The sequence below is a fragment of the Jaculus jaculus genome, chromosome 1, assembly GCF_020740685.1.
Source record: "Jaculus jaculus isolate mJacJac1 chromosome 1, mJacJac1.mat.Y.cur, whole genome shotgun sequence".
NCBI classification, from domain to species: domain Eukaryota; kingdom Metazoa; phylum Chordata; class Mammalia; order Rodentia; family Dipodidae; genus Jaculus; species Jaculus jaculus.
In genome coordinates this window covers 161,011,510-161,031,888 of record NC_059102.1, presented here as the reverse complement: position 1 = coordinate 161,031,888, position 20,379 = coordinate 161,011,510, and the positions used below count along the sequence as shown (strand labels likewise).

The following is a 20,379-nucleotide window of genomic DNA, read 5'->3' as shown; positions in this document are numbered from 1 at the left end:
TCTACCATCTCACCAATCATTCTGCAATCCCCTAAGCTACCAGTGGCTGCATGCTCATCCTTTAACCTTGTTAACCCCCCAAGAGCACATGTCCTTGCACCCGCTTCTGCTTCTGGGTTCTGGAAAATGGCTCCTCCCCATGGCCTAGAACTTGGCTCAGCCTCCCCTACAGTACCATGCACACCACCACCTTTTAGCCCTCACCAGGCATGCTTCTTGAAGGAAGTCCCCACCTTTAACACACACTCCCTCTCACTGAGTCACCTCCTCTTACCTAAGTCTAGCAGGCATCCTCCTGCCCTTTTACTACCAGCTCCCACCTTGATTCTCCCTGGGCTCCTCGGACATCTAGCTCTTCTGCTGTCCACTCTACCCTTCTGTTTTGCACATTCCAATCTTCCTGAGACACCTCACTCAACTCTTCAGTGCCAGGACTCAAAGGTGGACCCACCCCCTGGCCTCTCCCTATACAACCCTCCCGGGAGCTCTACCCTGCCTTGCCCATTACCCAGTTACCAAAAGCTAGAACCCATACCCTTGCCACCCACCCTCCTGTGCTACTGATTAGGATAGAAAACTGTCTATGGCCAACTCTGGACTTGTAACCTCTTCTGCTCAGGCCACAACTTCCCTTGGGCTGCCTCAACACGGTCACCCTTCGCCACCCCAAGAGAACCTTCTACTCTTGTGCCTCTTCTACTTAGTGCCTGCTTCTATGAGTGAAGGCCACTTTTATCCCCTCCTCCTACCCTCTCAGCAAGACATGATGGTCTCTCCTTTCTACTAGGTTCCAATGGAATCCGACCTTGCTTGTGTGCATCCCTCACGCCCTTGGTACTCTGGAGTCAGGCCACATGAAACTTGGGCCAGCACTGTGAGACAGCCCATGACCATGAATGTGGCCTTGGCTACATGGGGGCGCCTGTGCATATTACTCATTCACAATCTCTGTGGCACCTTCCATAGGAATCCCCTGTCACCAGAGGGCTTCTATCACCTGGAGAACAGGACAGGAAGGGTGCCTGACAGACACTGGTCACTGCAGTGGGAGGGCAGCCATCACTGCCTCATGCCTGGACTAGAGTGATAGATCTGCCTGTCTCCTGGAAATTAGTGCCTGCCCTAAAGAAAAAGGAATATTACATTTAGACCCAGCACGGCATTTGAGTAGCAAGGCAACCAGTTAAACTATCTAAAGAACCCATAGGTACATAAAGGTGACAAGGACCCTTACAGGACCCTGTTTCTCTTTCCCTCTTGATTCAGATTCTTTCCCTTTGCAGCTACTCAAGCCACCATCATTGCCTTAACACTGGGAGCTCCATGATGGCAGGAGCTGGACCCAGCTGGCTCCCAGCAGAGTGGCACATGGCAGATACCAGTACTCATGTATGCTCAGTGAGTGGAATTTTTTCTATGTGTGTGGTTTTTCAGGGTAGGGTCTCTCTCTAGTCCAGGCTGACCTGGAATTCACTGTGTACTCTCTCAGGTTAGCCTCGAACTCGCAGCAGCCCTCCTACCTATATGTCCAGAATGCTGGGATTAAAGGCATTCACCACCACACCCAATGAAATACTTGGGGGGGGGGGACACAACCAAGTATCTGATGTCACGTCACATCAGAACTGATCAGACTAACAAGCCAACCTTTATAAAAGCAACAGTGGAGAACAGGCAGTGGCGAGAGTAAACTGGTTTCCAGGTTGGGAGTGAGGTCCCTCGAGTTGTAGGTTCCCTCTCATCCCCGTATCTCAGGAAATGAACCTGCAATCCCTCCCGGTCTACAAGAGGAAATTGTTTCAGTGGTTAAATAACTTTCCCAAGGCAGCAGAGCTGTGTCAGGCAGGACTAGAATCCTGTTTCTAGTTTCCCAGAGTTCCTGAACCGGCTCCTGGGAACACAGGGAGGGGACTGGAAAGGAGGGGATCTGGATAGCCAGAGGAAGAGGGAATACGGGCATATAATATTTTTCGACTGGGTTAAATACTTCTGGCTGCAGGCACAAACTTAAGGATTAGGGTGACTGACCTGGTTACAACCTCTCAGCACTCCCCTCCAAGCCCTCAGGTATCTGAAGCCTCCTCACACCTAGGAACAGGGCTCCTGTAGGGAGGAGGGGGTGGGGCTGCGACTAGGAGGACCACTGACGCACAGCTTCAAACAGCGTGCCACCACCGGCCTGCTGGGAAACCGAGCAGCGCAAACCAATCGGGCCAGAGGCAGAGGCTCTGGAGTCTGGCAAACTGGTCGGGCGGGGGACGGGGAAGAGGGAGGGGCTCAAGACGGGGCGGGGCGTGCAGCCAGCCCGGAGGCCGAGCCCTCTCAGCCCCACCCCGCAGCAGTCCTGCCGAGGGGCGCCGCCCCAGCCCCCCCAGGCCTGTCCTTGTTGGGGGACCCTCCACGTGACTCGGTGATGCAGAACGGTGGTGACCTTCAGCGTGTGTCTGTGAATGCGAGGGTCTCAGCAACAGTGCGGGTTTGCGCCTGGCCCTACCCGTGGGTGCGGGGGAAGTGTGGGTGTGTGGGCATATGTGGGCGTGTTGGGGAGGGTGCCCAGCGACATGTGACAAGGACCTGTCTCTGGGAGATGGTGAAAGAGCCAGCGATCTGGAGCTTTGTCTGACGGTCTGCAGAGCCGTGCTGGGAGCCTGAGCAGTGCAGGATTCCCGGACGCCAGGGTGGCCAGGGGCGCGTGTGCCTATACCAGGGTGAGTGCACTGCGGCAGCATCGGGGACAACAGGCAGGATTGTACCAGCCAGAACCTCGGGCGTGACTGGGTGCCACCCGTGGACGCTGCAGGGGCTGCGTGTCCCTGTGACCTCGGGAGCCAGCTCGGGCCCGTGAGGATCCTCGCGCGCTCCTTCAGGTCCGCCCTCCACGTGCGTGTCCGCCGCGCGCGTACCCGCCAGCGCGCACCCGCCTGCCTGTCGCTGCTGCCGCGAACCTCGCCGGGGAAAAGGTGCTGGGAACCAAGACAGGAGACAGCCGGGGCCGCGGGCCCAATCGCCATGGGCCGGAGGGTGCACAGCTGGCGGGCCAGGTCTGATCCCCGTGGGAGAGCGGCCTGGAGCCGGCAGGGGCCGGCTGGGCCTGCGGGGAGGCCGGCCCGCTCCCCCTGAGCGACAGATACCAGGTGAGGGGGCCTCAGGGCGCAGCACGGAGTCCGCTTGGGGAGGGGCTACAATCCACACAAGGGATTTAGGGGACGCCTTACCCAGCCCTGGAGGGGAAAGCTCAGAGGGGGGAGGGGACTGACAATTTCAAGGAAGGCCAGGAAAAGGAAGTTCCGGGACCCTCCCTGCTGTCGGCCCACCTCCGCTTCCTGCCTCATGCCTCACCTTGTCCCCAGCACCTGGACTCCCCTCAACTGCTTGGGAAATGTGACCTTTACTCTGGGGGGCCTGCAGCCCCAACCTTTTTTTCTCCCTGGGGTCCTTGAGCTTCTGACCCAACCCTTCCCCAGGCCAGGCTCTGGAAACTGGCTCCTGGGACTGTGCCCTAGGCACAAGTGGGCACCAACACCAACCCCACCTGTGCCTGGGCTGTGGCCCTTCCCCACAGGGCACTGACCATGGCCCCTCCGCTCCTACTGCTCCTGCTGGCCAGTGGAGCTGCTGCTTGCCCGCTGCCCTGTGTCTGCCAGAACCTGTCGGAGTCACTCAGCACCCTTTGTGCCCACCGAGGCCTGTTGTTTGTGCCACCCAACGTGGACCGGCGCACAGTGGAACTGCGCCTGGCTGACAACTTCATTCAGGCTCTGGGGCCACCCGACTTCCGCAACATGACAGGGCTGGTGGACCTGACCCTGTCTCGCAATGCCATCACCCGTATTGGGGCCCGTGCCTTTGGGGACCTGGAGAGCCTGCGTTCTTTGCACTTGGATGGCAACAGGCTGGTGGAACTGGGCAGCAGCAGCCTTCGAGGGCCTGTCAACCTGCAGCACCTCATACTTAGTGGTAACCAGCTGGGCCGCATTGCGCCAGGGGCCTTTGACGACTTCCTCGAGAGCCTTGAGGACCTGGACCTGTCCTACAACAACCTCAGGCAGGTGCCCTGGGCTGGCATCGGTGCCATGCCTGCCCTACACACCCTCAACCTGGACCACAACCTCATCGATGCACTGCCCCCAGGCGCCTTTGCCCAGCTTGGCCAGCTTTCCCGCCTTGACCTCACGTCTAACCGGCTGGCCACATTAGCACCTGACCCACTTTTTTCCAGGGGGCGGGACGCTGAGGCCTCACCTGCCCCTCTGGTGTTGAGCTTCAGTGGGAACCCACTGCACTGCAACTGCGAGCTGCTGTGGCTACGGCGCCTGGCCCGGCCTGATGACCTGGAGACCTGCGCCTCTCCACCAGGCCTGGCAGGCCGTTACTTCTGGGCAGTGCCCGAGGGCGAGTTCTCCTGTGAGCCACCCCTCATTGCTCGCCACACACAGCGCCTGTGGGTGCTGGAGGGCCAGCGGGCCACTCTACGGTGTCGGGCTCTTGGTGACCCTGCACCCACCATGCATTGGGTTGGCCCTGATGATCGGCTGGTTGGCAACTCCTCCCGAGCCTGGGCTTTCCCCAATGGGACCCTAGAGATTGGGGTGACAGGCGCTGGGGATGCGGGAGACTATACCTGCATTGCCACCAACCCAGCTGGTGAGGCCACAGCCCGAGTAGAGCTCCGGGTACTGGCCTTGCCCCATGGAGGGAATACCAGTGCTGAGGGGGGGCGCCCTGGGCCCTCGGACATTGCTGCCTCAGCTAGAACTGCTGCTGAAGGTGAGGGGACTCTGGAGTCTGAGCCTGCTGTGCAGGTGACAGAAGTGACGGCCACCTCAGGGCTGGTGAGCTGGGGCCCAGGGCGGCCAGCTGACCCTGTGTGGATGTTTCAAATCCAGTACAACAGCAGCGAGGATGAGACCCTCATCTACCGGTGATTATGCGCTCTACCTACACCCCTTGGCCTGCTTGGTGCCCCTCCTCTCCCACTGACCCTATATCCCTAAGTCCTGCTTGCTGCTCCTCTGCGCCTTACCTGTTTCTCCTCTCCTTGGGCCCTTATACCTCTGCTCCACTTCTGAACTCTTGGAGGAGCGTGGCTGGACCAACTACCTAGGGTGCTGGGAGGACCTGGGGAGGAGGTGGGTGGGCCCTGCTTGTAAAGGGCCTTGGAGGTGACCACCAGTGGTGGCAGCTGAGTGTTACTGAAGCACCTGCCCCACACCCCCAGGGTATTTCTACCCCTGCCTGTGTCATAGACATGCTCAACTGTCCCCTGGCACTGTTCCACCTATGGATGCCTGTCATTGTTCTCTGCCTTCCTGAGGGAACACAGGCCATGTGCTCATGGAGCCTGAGGAGCTATTGGGCTGTCTGGGTACCAACCTGTGAGCATCAGCTGGGTGGCTGTGGGGCATGAATCCCAACCCTGGGGCTCTGATCCTGCTCTTGTCTGCAGGATCGTCCCAGCCTCCAGCCACCACTTCCTGCTGAAGCACCTAGTTCCTGGTGCTGACTACGACCTCTGCCTGCTGGCCCTGTCACCTGCCACTGGGCCCTCCGACCTCACAGCCACCAGGCTGCTGGGCTGTGCCCACTTCTCCACTCTGCCAGCCACACCCTTGTGCCATGCCCTACAGGCCCATGTGCTGGGTGGAACCCTGACAGTTGCTGTGGGTGGGGTGCTGGTGGCTGCCTTATTGGTCTTCACTGTGGCCTTGCTGGTTCGGGGCCGTGGAGCTGGGAATGGCCGTCTCCCACTCAAGCTCAGCCACGTCCAATCCCAGACCAATGGTGGCACCAGCCCCACACCCAAGAGCCACCCACCACGGAGCCCTCCACCTCGCCCCCAGCGCAGCTGCTCCCTGGACCTGGGAGACACTGGTGGGTGCTATGGGTATGCCAGGCGCCTGGGAGGAGCCTGGGCCAGGCGGAGCCACTCTGTTCATGGGGGACTGTTGGGGGCTGGATGCCGGGGTGTTGGGGGCAGTACAGAACGGCTGGAGGAGAGTGTGGTATGATGGGAGGGGCAACTACTCTTGTGTCTGGAGGAAGAGCAGTGCCACCAAAGGGCCCTGGTGGCAGCACTAAGCCTAGGTGGTCAGCACAGCCCTGGACCCTGCCCTGCTTTTTTATCCTTGGTACCTCAGGCTACCCAGTGGGACAGCAAGCCCTTTCCTTGGTCTGGCCTCCAGACTAAAGGGACAGGTCCCACCAACAGGTGCTCAGAGCCACCAAGGCAGGGGCTGCAGCCACCAAGAGGGAGTCTTGTTTCTATTTATAATAAAATTGTTGGGGTCATCCCAATGCAGGTTTATTGTCTCATCTTGCTCTGTCCTTGGGAGGGGGAGGCGCACAGACGAGCACAGTCTTCAAGGCTGGGCTTCCAGGCACAGTGGAGGTGGTCCGTGTAGCCTGGGATCCCCCCAGCCAGCCTAAGGCAACAGTCAGGTGCTCAGATCTGTCTGGCCCGAGCTTCCTAGGCTTTGATACCCTCATGTTTATAAGTGTAGAGGCCACCTCTTCCTGGCAAGGGAGCACAGGACCCACTGTCCCAACGCAGGTGCATGGAGTTGGGCATGCACACTGCAGCCCAAGGAGCCACGGGAATACATTTAGCAACCAGAGACAGTGCACCCTTCTAGGCAGGCAGAGCATAGCTCCCATAGGGGACAGTCCTGACCATGATTTCCTCAAACATCTGGATTTGTAAGATGCCATCAGAAGGTCAGACAGCCATCAACCCAGGACTTTCTGAAAGATCCTGTGGCTCCCCAGGCCAATAATGGTATCTTACAGCTGTTCCTCCAAGACCTGGTGCCTGTATCCCTGGGCTTTCCTGGAAAGATGGCCTTTATCTGTGCTTGTTGCAGGGTGGCACCTGGGGTGGCACATGGTCTCTCCCATGCTCTGCAGTTTTGCTGGATTGCAGTGCATACTCCCACAGGCATGTAGCTCTCAGCCATGCTCAGGTGAGCCCTGAATAGACACCCAGATAGCTTATTTATGAAAACACAAAAGGAGATGTTGGTATCCCAGACCTGCCAAGGTACCTGCCTGGTCACAGCAAGTGTTGCACAATGACATTACTTTTTTTTTTTTTTTTAATCAGAGCCACCATGATAGACAGCTCAAGGAGGGTGACACTCCATTGTTTGTGCGCATGTGGGTAGGCTGAGCTCATACACACTACCTCCCAGCCCCGTAATACCTACCTGAACTTGTCCAAGAGAGTTGCTTGTTTAAGAAAATGGAAACAAGGTCCACAAGGGAAATAAGTGGGGAAGGGGAGCTGTGGAGGATTTGGGGGAGGGGACAAGGCAGGCTCAGATTTGGAGTGGGAGGGGAGGGGAAGGAAAGGAGTGGGTGCAGACCCAAAGTCCTGTTGTCCCTGTGGTCATGGGCCCTGGGGTATAAGACAGGTGTGGGGTTGTATGGCCAAAGGGACATGGTGCTCAGTGGGTACTGAGCAGAGGAATCAGAGCACAACTTCAGAAGCCAGCCAGTATAATACATAGAGACAACACAGTATGCACACCAGTGTGACTGCCCCTGTTGGCCACAGAACATCTAGGCTAGGAAATGCAAGTACCAGAGCACAAGGTGGTTGAGCCCAAGATATGAGCAGCCGACCGAATGACACATGTCTGCCTTGTGCATGGACCCTGACAGTGTAGGCCCCAGCACCTGAGAAACCTCTGTTCCTTCCTGGGTGGACTGTGAGAAACAGGTTGCCCTGCCCAGAAACCCCTCTCCCTCCTTCCTGTGGTGTTTTTCAAAAGGTCTTTGAGCCCCCTAGGTCACTGACAAAACATGCCACAGAGCCTTGTAAACAGGTGAGAGGAATGACAGCAGGGACAGCATTCACACAGCCAACCCTACAAGCCCCTGAGCCTTGACAACAGGTGGGAACTGGAAGAAACCACAAGAAATACAAAGAGGTCAGCACCCAGGACTGCCCCATCACCAGGGGGAGCCTCTGCTGAGTGTAGGGCATCCCCTGGGAGCTCCTGGAAAGTGAAGGAGAAATTCCCACAGGGACCAAGTGCCCAAACCCATCCCCTAAGCTAATACTACCCACAGGAAACATGGGTGGGTGTTGGCATCCAAGGATAAGACCATAATTCTTGACTGAATTCATCTCTAATTACAAACACTAGTAATGAACAGTGAGAAGACCTTGCTGGCAGGCAACTACCATGGCAGGAGCTGTGCCCCTTGCCATGGCTTCACTCCTTGATTGTCCCTGAAGGACCTGCCACTCTGGGCAAACATCACCGCTGAGCCATCTCTCCAATCACACCTGCCACTGTAGATGCCAGGTTAAATGGAGGGCTGGAAGCTGGTAGATGGTCTAACCTCACCCACCAAAGCTGGAGCTCTCACCCCATGGGTTCACACTTTTTTGGGGGAGGTGAGGTTTTCGAGATAGGGTTTCATTCTAGCCCAGGCTGATCTGGAACTCACTTTGTAGGCTGGCCTGGAACTCACAGTGATCCTCCTACCTCAGCCTCCTGAGTGCTAGGTTGAAAGGCATGTGTAAAAAGCACCATACCTGGCTTCCATGCTTGCCTGAAATTTAGAATTTCCTGGGAAGCAGGTTGAAAACATAGGCTCTGGGGTCTCCAAGGAAGCCTATGGAGTCAGACTTACCAAAAAGAGGCCTGGGACATTAAACACGCAAGAGGGGCAGAGACCATATGAGTTCCCCAACTACTACAAGACAGTTTCAGGTGAGGCACAAGAGCAGGAGTACGGGGCCCGGTGGGTGAGAACAGCCAAGAGAGATGACTGTGCCCTGAGATGGAGAGCACTCACCTTTGCAAAGCCAAGGCAGTTAGTGCCATATCTGCCCCTCAGCCACAATGTGAACAGGGACCCTGCTGTGCCTCTGGGGATAAAGGAGGCTGGGAGGACGCAACCTCTCACCTTCACACCTCGGACACGGAACTCAGCCAGGGCTCTGCTCATCTTGGTGGCAGCCGTGGGGTGGTCTTTGCCATGGGCAATGACTTTGACCAGCAGGGAGTCGTAGTGAGGTGAGATGACGGCCCCCTGGAAAGCCGATGCATTGTCCAGGCGGATGCCCATGCCCTCGCCACTCCGAAACACCTGTGGCAGAGGGAAAGCCAAGTTAGCAGTCGAGGCAAAGACTGCAGGCAAGTGGCAGTGCACTTGGACCACAGGGCGCTGAGCTCAAGTGTGCTGCAAGGGAGCCCTAACTGCAGCTGGACAAGTTTTGTTCTGCCCGACCTAGGCTTTACTGAGCCCCATGAAGTCCTGCTGCTGGAGGGGCAGAGGAGGAGATGCCCTGCCAGTCCTTGGGTAAATGCACAGACCTGCTTGGGGAGGCAGGGCCAGAACCTACCAACCCTCTGGCCCCCTTATGACCAGCTCTCCCACCTCCATTCTGTGTCCACCAACCATTCCAGGAGCAATGTGGAGCACGTGCTAAGCCCCACACTGTGGACACAGAGCTGACACAGAATCCCTGCTCATGTGTGCCCTAGGGCAGCAAACAAGGGAAGAGGCAGCTTGCTGACCTAGGAGGGCCATAGGGTTTTAGTCTTTGGTGTTTTAAGACAGGATCTTATTATGTAGCCCAGGCTGCCCTTGAACTCATGACAATCCTCCTGCCTCTGCCTCCTGAGTGTTGGGATTACAGATGTGCACCACCACATCCAGCTTGGTTTTGTTTTCACATATAAGGTAAGGAAGAAGGCCTGAATATTCACTCAAGTTCCCGCCTTTAGAGGAGAAGGGAGGAGGAGCACACACAGAGGAAGTAGACAGGGAGACAGAAACAGAATGAAGGAAATGTACTCCCTGTGAACCGGCAGGTACACCCAGCTCATGTGGCCAGCCAGGAAGCAGACAGGAGAGGAAAGCAGGAAATGATGGGCCCATGGAAGGTGATGGGCCAAAGAAATGGAGGCCTGAGGCCTGGAGATGCTGGCACACCTGCACCCACAGAGGAGTGCTCATGACAGGCTTGGGACCTCAGGTTAATGGGAGAAAGGGGGGAGAGAGGGACGCCACAGGGGCTGGGGGACACCCTTGGCATCACCCTTCTGCTGCTAAGGGGCATAGTCTGTGTTCGATAAAGAGGAATCTAATGAAATATTTAAGGGTGGACACTCAGCCGCGCACAGGAACCGCCAGCTAAAAATACTCTGTGGTGACCACTCTGAAGTGGTGAGAGGTGGATAGAGGTGTTGGCCTGTGCAGCTGGCAGCTGAACCCCAGTCCTCTTGCTGCCTCTTCCCAACAAAGGACAGAGGAGCCAGGCCCATGGGACAGTACTGGCCTGGAGCTGTCCTCACCTAGGGGCTCTGGATCTTCCGGAAATAAATGAAGGCAGCCAGCTCCCTGCAGAAGTCCATAGTGCTATCGGAACCTATTAGTGTCTGGTCCCTGCACCACCCTCAACCACACCACTCCTGGAAGGTCTCAGAAGCCCAGCATCTGGCCACAGCCAACCCCAAGTGCCTCTGATGTCCTGTGTCTTCTGACCAGCAGTTAGCACAGCACTACCAACATGCAGGGCCTGGAAGGTGAAGAAGCAGGCTGTCTACAGACTGGGAAGGAGAGGGACAGAGGTAGCTTTGGACTTGTAGGCTGGGTCTCAGCACTGAGAGGAAAGATGGATGGGAAGCCGCAACCCTAAACTTAGTTGGCTTCCTAAAAAAAAGAAAAGAAAAGAAAGAAAGAAAAGAAAAAAGCAGAGAGAGAGAGAAGAGAGACAGTCAGACAGAATGGATGCTCCCGGGCCTCTAGCACTGCAAACGAACTCCAGATGCACGTGCCACTTCCTGCATCCGGCGCTGGGGAATTGAATTCGGGTCGTTAGGATTTGCAGGTTGAGCACTTCAACTGCTGAGCCATCTCTCCAGCCCTTGGCTGGCCTCTTGGTCTTCTCACAGTGTTGTCCTCTGTACAGCCTCACTTACCCCTGAGGAGGCCCTCTGCTTGGCCCATTCCTGCACAGGGACCCCAATTCTTTTTTATTTTATTTTAATTTTTTTAAATTTTTATTAACATTTTCCATGATTATAAAATACATCCCATGGTAATTCCCTCCCCCCCACCCCCACACTTTCCCATTTGAAATTCCGTTCTCCATCATATTATCTCCCCATAACAATCATTGTACTTACATATATACAATATCAACCTATTAAGTATCCTCCTCCCTTCCTTTCTCTACCCTTTATGTCTCCTTTTCAACTTACTGGCCTCTGCTACTAAGTATTTTCATTCTCACACAGAAGCCCAGTCATCTGTAGCTAGGATCCACATATGAGAGAGAACATGTGGCGCTTGGCTTTCTGGGCCTGGGTTACCTCACTTAGTATAATACTTTCCAGGGGACCCCAATTCTTGATTCTTAGCATACCAGCCACCCCTAGCCTCAAAAAACAAAAAACAAAAAACAAAAAAAAAAAAAGGCAGGACAGAGGCCAACAGTCCGTGTTCTATAACAGTGAGGCTCTGGGTTCTCAAAGTGTGAGGGCCTAGATTTCATGTATGGGGATTTAGCACTTTGCTCCCCCAACTGGTCTGCCCCATTCTTATGTTATCTGTGCACTGGTCTTTTAGCCTTCTACACAAGGTGGTCTTTTCCATGGAATGCTTTCCTCTTACTCCAGGGCAATACTGGGCTCCCATGTGCTCTAGGCCACCTCAGACCAGCACAAGCCAGGTTTATCCTGACTGCTGGGCCCCCAGGTGACAATGCTACAACCCTAGGCACCCTGAAGAGGACAGTGAGAATCTCGGCCCAAGTTGAGGACAGGCTCACTCTTTTGAAATGTCACCTACCAGCCAGGTGTGGTGGCGCATGCCTTTAATCTCAGCACTCGGGAGGCAGAGGTAGGAGGATCACTGTGAGTTCGAGGCCACCCTGAGACTACATAGTGAATTCCAGGTCAGCCTGAGCCAGAGTGAGACCCTACATTGAACCCCCCCCCCAAAAAAAAAACAAAAAAGGAAAAAGAAAAGGAAATGTCACCTACCTCAATACGGCCAGTGTCAGGCTGAAAACTTCGAGCAGGGTCCTCGGTGGTGACCCGGCACTGGATGGCACAGCCATTGATACGGATGTTCTCCTGCCGTAGGCCCAGGTCAGGCAGGCTCCTGCCCTCGGCTATGTGGATCTGAGCATGAACCAGGTCCACACTGCAGGTGGGGAAATGCAGAGAGGAGGAGCATGGCATGAGATGGGGCTCGCAGGCTAGCCTCTGCTGAATGCTCCTTCCAGCCTAAGCAGCCCAGACTGTCTACTTGGTGGCCCCATGGTGGGAGAGGATCTGCAGCTAGCGTGTGAGAGAACAACCACCCAAGGAGCTTCAGGAAGAGAAGGGTTGACCTGCTCTTCACTTCCACAGGCCTATTCCCTGACTGTCTCTGTCTAGGGTCACCCCTGAGCCTGTTTGGTGACACTAAGACTGTAAGTCTAGGTAGAATACTAGATCCCAGGGTTAAGATACTCCACTCATGGACCTAGACCTATAGAAACTACACTGTGTTGGGGAGGGGCCAGCTTGCTAAATGGAACACTAGTTGGAGGATATGGTCAGGATGCCATCTCCTATGCCTATCTGAGCCTGTGCTTAAGGCCCAGGAAGGAAGACCTTAGAACACAAGGTTCTGTGTGTTGTATTGTTCCATGTGCCTAACCTAAGTGACAACCATGCTTCTAAGGCCAGGGATAAAACCTAGTAGATCCGGGTATGGTGGCGCACGCCTTTAATTCCAGTACTTGGAAGGCAGAGGTAGGAGGATTGCCCTAAGTTTGAGGCCACCCTGAGATGACATAGTGAATTCCAGGTCAGCCTGGTCTAGAGCAAGACCCTCCCTCAAAAAACAAACAAAACAAACAAACAAAAAGAAAAACCTAGTAGGACTATGAAAGGATTCTTAAGGTTTTTTTTTTAAGTATTTTGTTTTTATTTATTTATCTGACAGAGAGAAAGAGGGAGAGAGAAAGAAAGAATGGGTGTGCCAGGATCTTTAGACTTTGCAAACAAACTCAATACACACGTGCCACCTTGTACATCTGGCTTACGTGGGTCCTGGGGAACCGAACCTGGGTCCTTTGGCTTTGCAGGCAAGTGCCTTAATTGCTAAGCCATCCCTCCAGCCCAACCCTTAAGGTTTCACATGATTAGTCTCTAGAGCTTGTGGCCAGCACTATGCAGGCTGTCTTCCTTGCTCAATATCATCCTGTGAGTAGTGGTGATGATGATGACCATGTCATCCCTTCTATAGGCCACTGACCAAGGCATCACCTTGACTCCAGCCCTGATCTCAGAAGGAAGTGGGGAGTCTCAGGCCTTTGTTCCCCTGTTGGTAAGTGAGGCTGCCTGCGCAGCATCCTCAGTCTCAGGTGGAGCAGGGAAGATACTGCATCAAGAATGTTTCATGGTGAATGGACTGCCCAAAGTCAATGTTTAATACTTAAAATGTCTCTAGATATATATCTTGAAATAAAAGCCATCTGAATAGTTTACAGAATAAGCAGATTTAAAAAATAATGTCTGTGTCCAAAGTGTGTGGCAGAACGCAGCTTTCTAGAAAGCTGTGATATGGCCCAGATTTGGGCACACAGATGTTAATGGACACACCCTGAGACACAAAAGCCAGAAGTGCCAAACTGTCCAACAGAGGACAAAATGACTGAGTTATGACATCTGCAGATGGTGGAACAATATGCAGCCACTAAAGTACTTAGAAAGAATAATGGCCTAAGTAATGCCTTCAACAAATAGTAAATTTTAAAGTGAAATAAAACTAGAGTTTTTTGTTTGTTTGTTTTAAGCTAGAGTCTCATTCTAGGCTTGAATAAAAGTTTTTTATTAAGTTTTTTTTTTAAGTAAATTTTTTTAAACTAAGTTTTTTATTAAAAGCCCAGCAAGCTGGGCGTGGTGGCACATGTCTTTAATCCCAGTACTTGGGAGGCAGAGGTAGGAGGATTACTGTGAGTTTAAGGCCACCCTGAGACTCCATAGTGAATTCCAGGTCAGCCTGGGCTACAGAGAGACCCTACCTTGAAAGAAAAAACAACAAAAAATTCTTTGTAAGGGCTGGAGAGAGGGCTTAGGTGGTTAAGGCACTTGCCTACAAAGCCAAAGGACCCAGGTATGATTCTCTAGGTCCCATGTAAGCCAGATGCACAGGTGGCACATGCATCTGGAGTTTGTTTGCAGTGGCTAGAGGCCCTGGAGTGCCCATTCTCTCTCTCTCTCCCTCTACTTAATAAATAAAAATAAAATATTTTTAAAAATATTTATAAAATATCCCATGACATGACTATTTATGTAATGAAAGAAACTTACCTAAATACAAAGCTGGCCAAAGGGAATGTAGCAAAGCTTGAGGCAGGATCAAAGAGAGACTGGGATTCTAGTTTTTGCTGTGGCCTTGGACAACACTCCCTTAATCTATCTAAGCCTTGGCTCCCTCATCTGAAAAATGAACCCATGGGTCCCTTCCTTACAGTACAGCCACAGGGCTCCAAGGAGCATCCAGTGCACACCTGGCATCCTGATGTGAGGGGTGGGGCTCTGAATTGCTTACATTTGCTCCTTTGTGTTAATTTTTACAAGAACCATAACTTTATGAGAACTTTTGTTTTGTTTTGTTTTTCGAGGTAGGGTCTCACTCTAGCTCAGGCTGGCCTGAAATTCACTATGCAGTGTCAGGGAGGTCTCCAACTCTCAGCAGTCCTCCTACCTCTGCCTCCCAAGTGCTGGGATTAAAGGCATGCACCACCACACCTGGCTTGAGAACTTTTATATATATATATATTTAAGTCCCTAGGTCCATCACTGCTTTGTACCAAAGTGGAAAGCAAGTGAGACTCAGTGGGTTCCCTCAGGAGCCACTTGCAGCAGGGCCCCACCCCAGCACCGCCCTTGTCCTGTGCCCTGGGCTCACTCTGTGATCTCCTCCGTGACTGTGTGTTCCACTTGAAGACGAGAATTAACTTCAATGAAGTAGTGCTTGCCATGCTTATCCACCAGGAATTCCACAGTGCCTGCATTCTCATAGCCCACCTGCAGGACATAAAGCCAACTCTCGTCAGTGGCCAGCACCAGGATTTTGTAAGCCTGAGGACTCTGCAAGGCTCAAGATGGCACTGGGAGCGTGTGATAGCTCCACGGGGACCAAAGCATCACACCTGCTTTCCTAGCATCCTCCTCAGAGGGCATCAGAGGCTCTCCCAGCCCTGAGACCTGCAGCCCTGGACCTCCTAGTTGGTTTCTCTCCTACAGAAGGTGTCTCAGGAAGTTCTCTCTTGCTATGCCGTCATCTCAGAATTTTAAAGTAGAATAAAAGCTTTTCATTAAGAGCCCTGCAAGATGGCACAGGCCTTTAGTCTGAGCACTGGGGAAGCTGAAGTAGGAGGATCACCATGAGTCCAAGGCCAGCCTTAATATTGTCCTCACTCTGGTCATCACCTGACATGATGTCATTTGAGAAAGACTAGAGATGGTGACTAACTCAGATTACAACCCTACTTCCAGTCTCACTTCTGATCCTTACAGAACCACACACCAGGTTTAAGGCCCACTCCCTAGATTCTGAGGTAGGATGATAAATGACATTGGCCAACAAACCTGAGCAAGACCAAGGTGGGGCTGTTCCTTGGAGACAACCCCGTCCTTTAGGCCTCACCAGTATGCTTCCTCATTGTGCTGAGCCTCACCCACAGGATGCCCAGTTCTACTTTGGGGAATGTTATAGACTTGCCCACCATCTGTCCCCTCTTCTGGGCCCAGGCTCCCTACTCTGCTGGCTGCGGGTCTGGAACCTAGGACAGTGTGTCACACCTGGATCTGGAAAGGCCAAATGTGCAGCCCAGGATGATGAGGGCAGGACCCTGATGCTATGGCGGGTGCTCCTGGGTTAATGGACACCCCCCACCTCTTGCTTCCTGCATGCTCCTGGACCCACTTCACTAGCACTCCAGGGAAGCACAGACTGGCAGAGATCTTACTGAGGGAACAGGTGCTTCTGATGCAGGTGAAGTTAACAGTGAGAGAGGAGGCAGTGCCTTAACTCTGACAGAATCAAGGAGCAAATTCCATTTATAATGACCAGAATGAAGTGCCACAATGAAGGCCTATGTAGGATGAAGCAAAAGGGAGGAGCCAGAGGCTTCCTCCCTCCCTCCTCTCCATTCTGGCCACTCTAGGCCTCTTCTTTAGGCTAGACACCTCTACCATCACAAGAGAATGGACAGCACCCAGCTTCTTCCAGATTCCCCTGGCCCCCCCCCCCACACTCCTTGAGCCATCAACCTGGACCTCCCTGCTCCCCCATAGGGGGACCCTCCCAGCCTCGAGCCTCCTCCCCACCTCACCAACCAAGACAGAAGTGCCAAGTAGCCTGCAAAAGCTGGCTCCTGTCCCCATGCCCTTGGGAACATGTCCTTACCTGCTTGGCAAGTTTGACAGAGTCACTGGTGAGGCGTGAGCGGAGTTGGGGGTCCAGTTGAGCAGCAGGGGCGATCTCCACCACCTTCTGGTGCCGCCGCTGTATGGAGCAGTCCCGCTCGTACAGGTGCAAAATGTTCCCATATTGGTCCCCTGGGCACATAGGAACCTGACTTAGCCTTCTCTAGAGCCAAAGTGTCTCCTGCATCTCAACCATGCCTCTCCCTCCCATGGCACTGTGGCCAGTCAACCACTTAACTGCCACCCCAGCCCAGAGTCTTCCCTAGAAGGTGTCCTGTCCCCTGGACAGGCTATCCAAAAGGTCGCTGCTATAAGCCATAGTGGTCTGAGCTTCTTCTGTCTCAGCTTCCACTCACCCAGGATCTGTACCTCGATGTGGCGTGGCCTCTCAATAAATTTCTCCACAAACAGTGCCCCATTCCCAAAGGCTGCCAGGGCCTCAGAGTAGGCCCGAGTGTAATTCTCTTCCAGTTCCTAGGAGGGAAGGAGAGGGTGGGGCCTGTCTCTGTGTGCCTTCTGCCATCACCCCGGCCCATTTCCCAGAGGCTCCACCCAGGCCCACCCTGTGCCAAGCCCTGGGCCTCTTAGCCTGCTCTGCTTACCTCGTAACTGTGCACGACCCTCATGCCACGGCCTCCACCCCCATAAGCAGCCTTGAAGATGATGGGGAAGCCATAGGTGTTGGAGAATTCATGAGCTTCGTGCAGGGAGGTGATGGGGGCATCAGTGCCAGGGACCACAGGAACACCTGTTGGGGACGGCATGAGGCTATCAGGCTGGATCCCTGCCATGCCTACCGTGGAAATAAACTCCTCTCAGCTACTCCTGGCCAGCCCCTGGGAGGAACTGTGCCTCACCTGCGGCAATGGCAATGGCCCGGGCCTCCACCTTGTCTCCCATCTTACGGACCACTTCTGGGCTTGGCCCAATGAACCGGACTCCAGCATCCTGGCAGGCCTGGGCAAAGTCTGCCCTCTCTGAGAGGAACCCATAGCCAGGGTGCACGGCATCCACACCATTCTCCTGCAAGAGATGAGGAGTACAGAGTCCCCTCATAACCTCCGTGCCCTTTCTCTTCTCCTCCACTGCCAGGTGACTCCAACCCCTTCATATACAAAGACTGCTGGTGGCACAGGACCTTTCTAGCCTCAGGAGACTCCAGTACCTCAGCCTGAGTGAGGGTGGGTGGCTCACCTTGGCCACTTTGATGATGTCTGGGATGTGCAGGTAGGCCTGCACAGGTGCCAGGCCCCGGCCAATAAGGTAGGCTTCATCAGCCTTCTGGCGGTGCATCTGGCCCGTGTCCTGCTCGGAGTAGATGGCCACTGTCCTGATACCCAGCTCTGTGCAGGCACGGAACACACGGATGGCGATCTCACCTAGGGGTGGCAGGAGGAGAAGTTAAGACTCCTGGGTTCCGAAAACAGCAGAATGGGGACAAGTGGGGCAAGAAGGAGGCTGGGCCAGACCAATTCCAGGCCTCCTCACTGGCAGCACACACCTCTGTTGGCCACCATGACTTTCTTGATGGGCTTGTACTCCAGACGCCGGACATTTGGAGAAGCAGCAGGGGCAGTGGAGGAGCGGCGGACACCTAGGAGCCTTAGGCCCCCACGGACTGTTTGGAATTTCAGCATCTGGGGAGAGCAGTCAGAATCAAGGTTTTAACAGCACTGGCACTGAGGCCCCCTAGAAAGAGTGAGGGCCAGCAACTAGTAGCAAGCCAGAAAACCACTGCCATCTCTATATGTCCCTTTGTGGCTCAGCTGTTAAGACAGTAAGCAAATCTCAACCCAATGCAACTCAGCTCAACTTCACATCCTAAATGCTCTCAGCAGTGTATTAAGTTTAAATTTCAAGCTCATAAGGCAATTTAAGAGACTATGGGAAGTAGGCAAGGCATGCATCTTGTTGGTGTCTGCCCAGACAGGTTCCAGCAACAGAATGTCTGCCACCAACACCCAGTCTGTGTCCCCTCCTAGGTCCTGCTGGCCAGGCCATGACAGCAAGATGGCCTTCTTCTATGTGATGATCCTGTCACCCTGCTCTCTCAGGAGGCAGCCCTGACTCAGTTAAAATGTGGTGTTTTTCCAACAGAGGTCAGAACCTTCCTTCTACTGAGGGCTACTAAGAAAAGTATTCATCAAAATCAAGGAGGGTGAGTGAAAGAAGCTCGTCACAGAGACACATGCTGTGGAATTCTACTTATAGGCAAGTCTTTGGGTAAGGGGAAGGAAAGAGGAGGAGGAAGGAAAGAGAGAATGATTATAACAGGGCTGGGAATGGGGATAGTTTCAGGTCTGCAACATGAAAAGAGCTCTGTGGATGGTGGCAATGGTTGCACAACAATGTGAATGGATTTAAATGCCACTGAATTGGATACTTAGAAGCAGTTAACATAGTAAATCTCATGTCATGTATTGTATAATAACATTTGTTTTTGTTTTGTTTTGCTTTTGCAAGGTAGGTCTCACTCTAGCCCAGGTTGACATGGAACTCACTCTGTAGTACCAGACTAGCCATGAACTCACAGTGATCCTCCTGCCTCTGCTTTCTAAGGGCTGGGATTAAAGGCCACATAACATTCTTAAATTTTTTCTTTAGAGCTGGAAAGATGGCTTAACAGTTAAGCACTTGCCTGTGAAGCCTAAGGACCCCGGTTCGAGGCTTGATTCCCCAGGACCCACATTAGCAAGATGCACAAGGGGGCGCACATGTCTGGAGTTCATTGCAGTGGCTGGAGGCCCTGGTGCGCCCATTCTCCAGCCCCCCTGCTGCTCTCAAGTAAATAAAAATAAATATTTGAAAAAAATTTTTTTCTTTATTTTTTCTGTATTTATTTGCAAGTAGAGAAAGAAAGAGAGAATGAGAATGGGCACACAGGGCTTCCAGCCATTGCAAACACGCTCTGGACACATGCTCCACTTTGTACATCTGGCTTATGTGAGTACTGGGGAATCGAACCTAGGTCCTTAGGCTTCGTAGGCAAGTGCCTTAACAGCTAAACCATCTCTCCAGTCTAACATATTTTTAAACCAACTAAGGACACAGCTAAGACTGATGATGGTTCAAGGCTAGCCTGGACTACAGTGTGAGATTCTGCTCTAACAAGAAGCAAAAGGTTAGGCATGGTGGTGCACACCTTTAATCCCAGCACTTGGGAGGCAGAAGTAGGAAGGTTGCCATGAGTTTGAGGCCACTCTGAGACTACATAGTAAATTCCAGGTCAGCTTGGGCTAAAGCGAGACCCTACCTCAAAAAACAGAAAAGATGGGCTGGAGAGATGGCTTGGCGGTTAAGCGCTTGCCTGTGAAGCCTAAGGACCCCGGTTCGAGGCTCGGTTCCCCAGGACCCACGTTAGCCAGATGCACAAGGGGGCGCACGCGTCTGGAGTTCGTTTGCAGAGGCTGGAAGCCCTGGCGCGCCCATTCTCTCTCTCTCCCTCTATCTGTCTTTCTCTCTGTGTCTGTCGCTCTCAAATAAATAAATAATAAATGAACAACAAAAAATATTTTAAAAAAAAAAAACAGAAAAGAAAAAAGACAAAGAAGAAGGGAGGGAGAGAGACCAGGCCCCACCAAGTCTGGAAAGACAGAGCAGGGCCTGAACCTTCATCTGGCCTCTCCATCTGGCCTTTATCTGAGTGACTGAGTTCTTAGTGAAAGCTAAAAAATGCTTCACTGGACTGGAGAGATGGCTCAGCAGTTAAAGCATTTGCCTGCAAAGCCTAAGAACCCAGGTCCAATTCTCCAGCACCCACGTAAGCCAGATGCACAAGGTGGAACGTGTGTCTGGAGCTCATTTGCAGTGGCTATACGTCCTGGAACACCCATACTCTCTCTGTATCTCTCTGCTTGTAAATAAATAAATTATTTTTTTAAATGCTTGACTCAGCCACTTTGTTTTAGACACATAAAACAATAAATAAAAC

The 20,379-nt window shown here is 53.3% G+C and overlaps 2 protein-coding genes across 7 annotated transcripts in view; one reads left to right on the top strand and one right to left on the bottom strand.

Moving 5' to 3' along the window:
• Pc (pyruvate carboxylase) overlaps positions 1 to 20,379 on the bottom strand; it is a 147,820-nt gene that overhangs the window by 4,811 nt on the left and 122,630 nt on the right. For all 5 annotated transcript variants that reach the window (XM_004656741.3, XM_045147349.1, XM_045147340.1 and 2 more), the window contains 9 exons: positions 17,950 to 18,085; positions 17,643 to 17,827; positions 17,306 to 17,471; positions 17,051 to 17,196; positions 16,805 to 16,922; positions 16,429 to 16,580; positions 14,926 to 15,044; positions 12,003 to 12,165; positions 8,917 to 9,099 (listed from right to left, as the gene is read on the bottom strand). In XM_004656741.3, coding sequence (XP_004656798.2) covers positions 8,917 to 9,099; positions 12,003 to 12,165; positions 14,926 to 15,044; positions 16,429 to 16,580; positions 16,805 to 16,922; positions 17,051 to 17,196; positions 17,306 to 17,471; positions 17,643 to 17,827; positions 17,950 to 18,085 — 1,368 coding nt within the window. The remainder of the gene's footprint in view (positions 1 to 8,916; positions 9,100 to 12,002; positions 12,166 to 14,925; positions 15,045 to 16,428; positions 16,581 to 16,804; positions 16,923 to 17,050; positions 17,197 to 17,305; positions 17,472 to 17,642; positions 17,828 to 17,949; positions 18,086 to 20,379) is intronic.
• Lrfn4 (leucine rich repeat and fibronectin type III domain containing 4) lies at positions 3,001 to 6,302 on the top strand. Of its 2 annotated transcripts, XM_004656740.3 has the most exons (3): positions 3,001 to 3,134; positions 3,563 to 4,921; positions 5,447 to 6,302. In XM_004656740.3, the coding sequence occupies exons 2-3, from the start codon at positions 3,573 to 3,575 to the stop codon at positions 6,006 to 6,008; spliced, it is 1,911 nt and encodes a 636-aa protein (XP_004656797.1). In that variant the 5' UTR covers positions 3,001 to 3,134; positions 3,563 to 3,572; the 3' UTR covers positions 6,009 to 6,302. The 2 variants fall into 2 exon arrangements, with proteins under 2 accessions (XP_004656797.1, XP_004656796.1); XM_004656739.3 differs by lacking the exon at positions 3,001 to 3,134 and having other exon boundaries at positions 3,149 to 4,921.

Excerpts from the sequence above, each read along its gene's own strand:
- Lrfn4 (XM_004656740.3), top strand. The coding sequence starts at position 3,573 with ATGGCCCCTCCGCTCCTACTGCTCCTGCTGGCCAGTGGAGCTGCTGCT. Across the intron at positions 4,922-5,446 it reads GATGAGACCCTCATCTACCG|GATCGTCCCAGCCTCCAGCC; the intron begins GTGATTATGCGC and ends TCTTGTCTGCAG.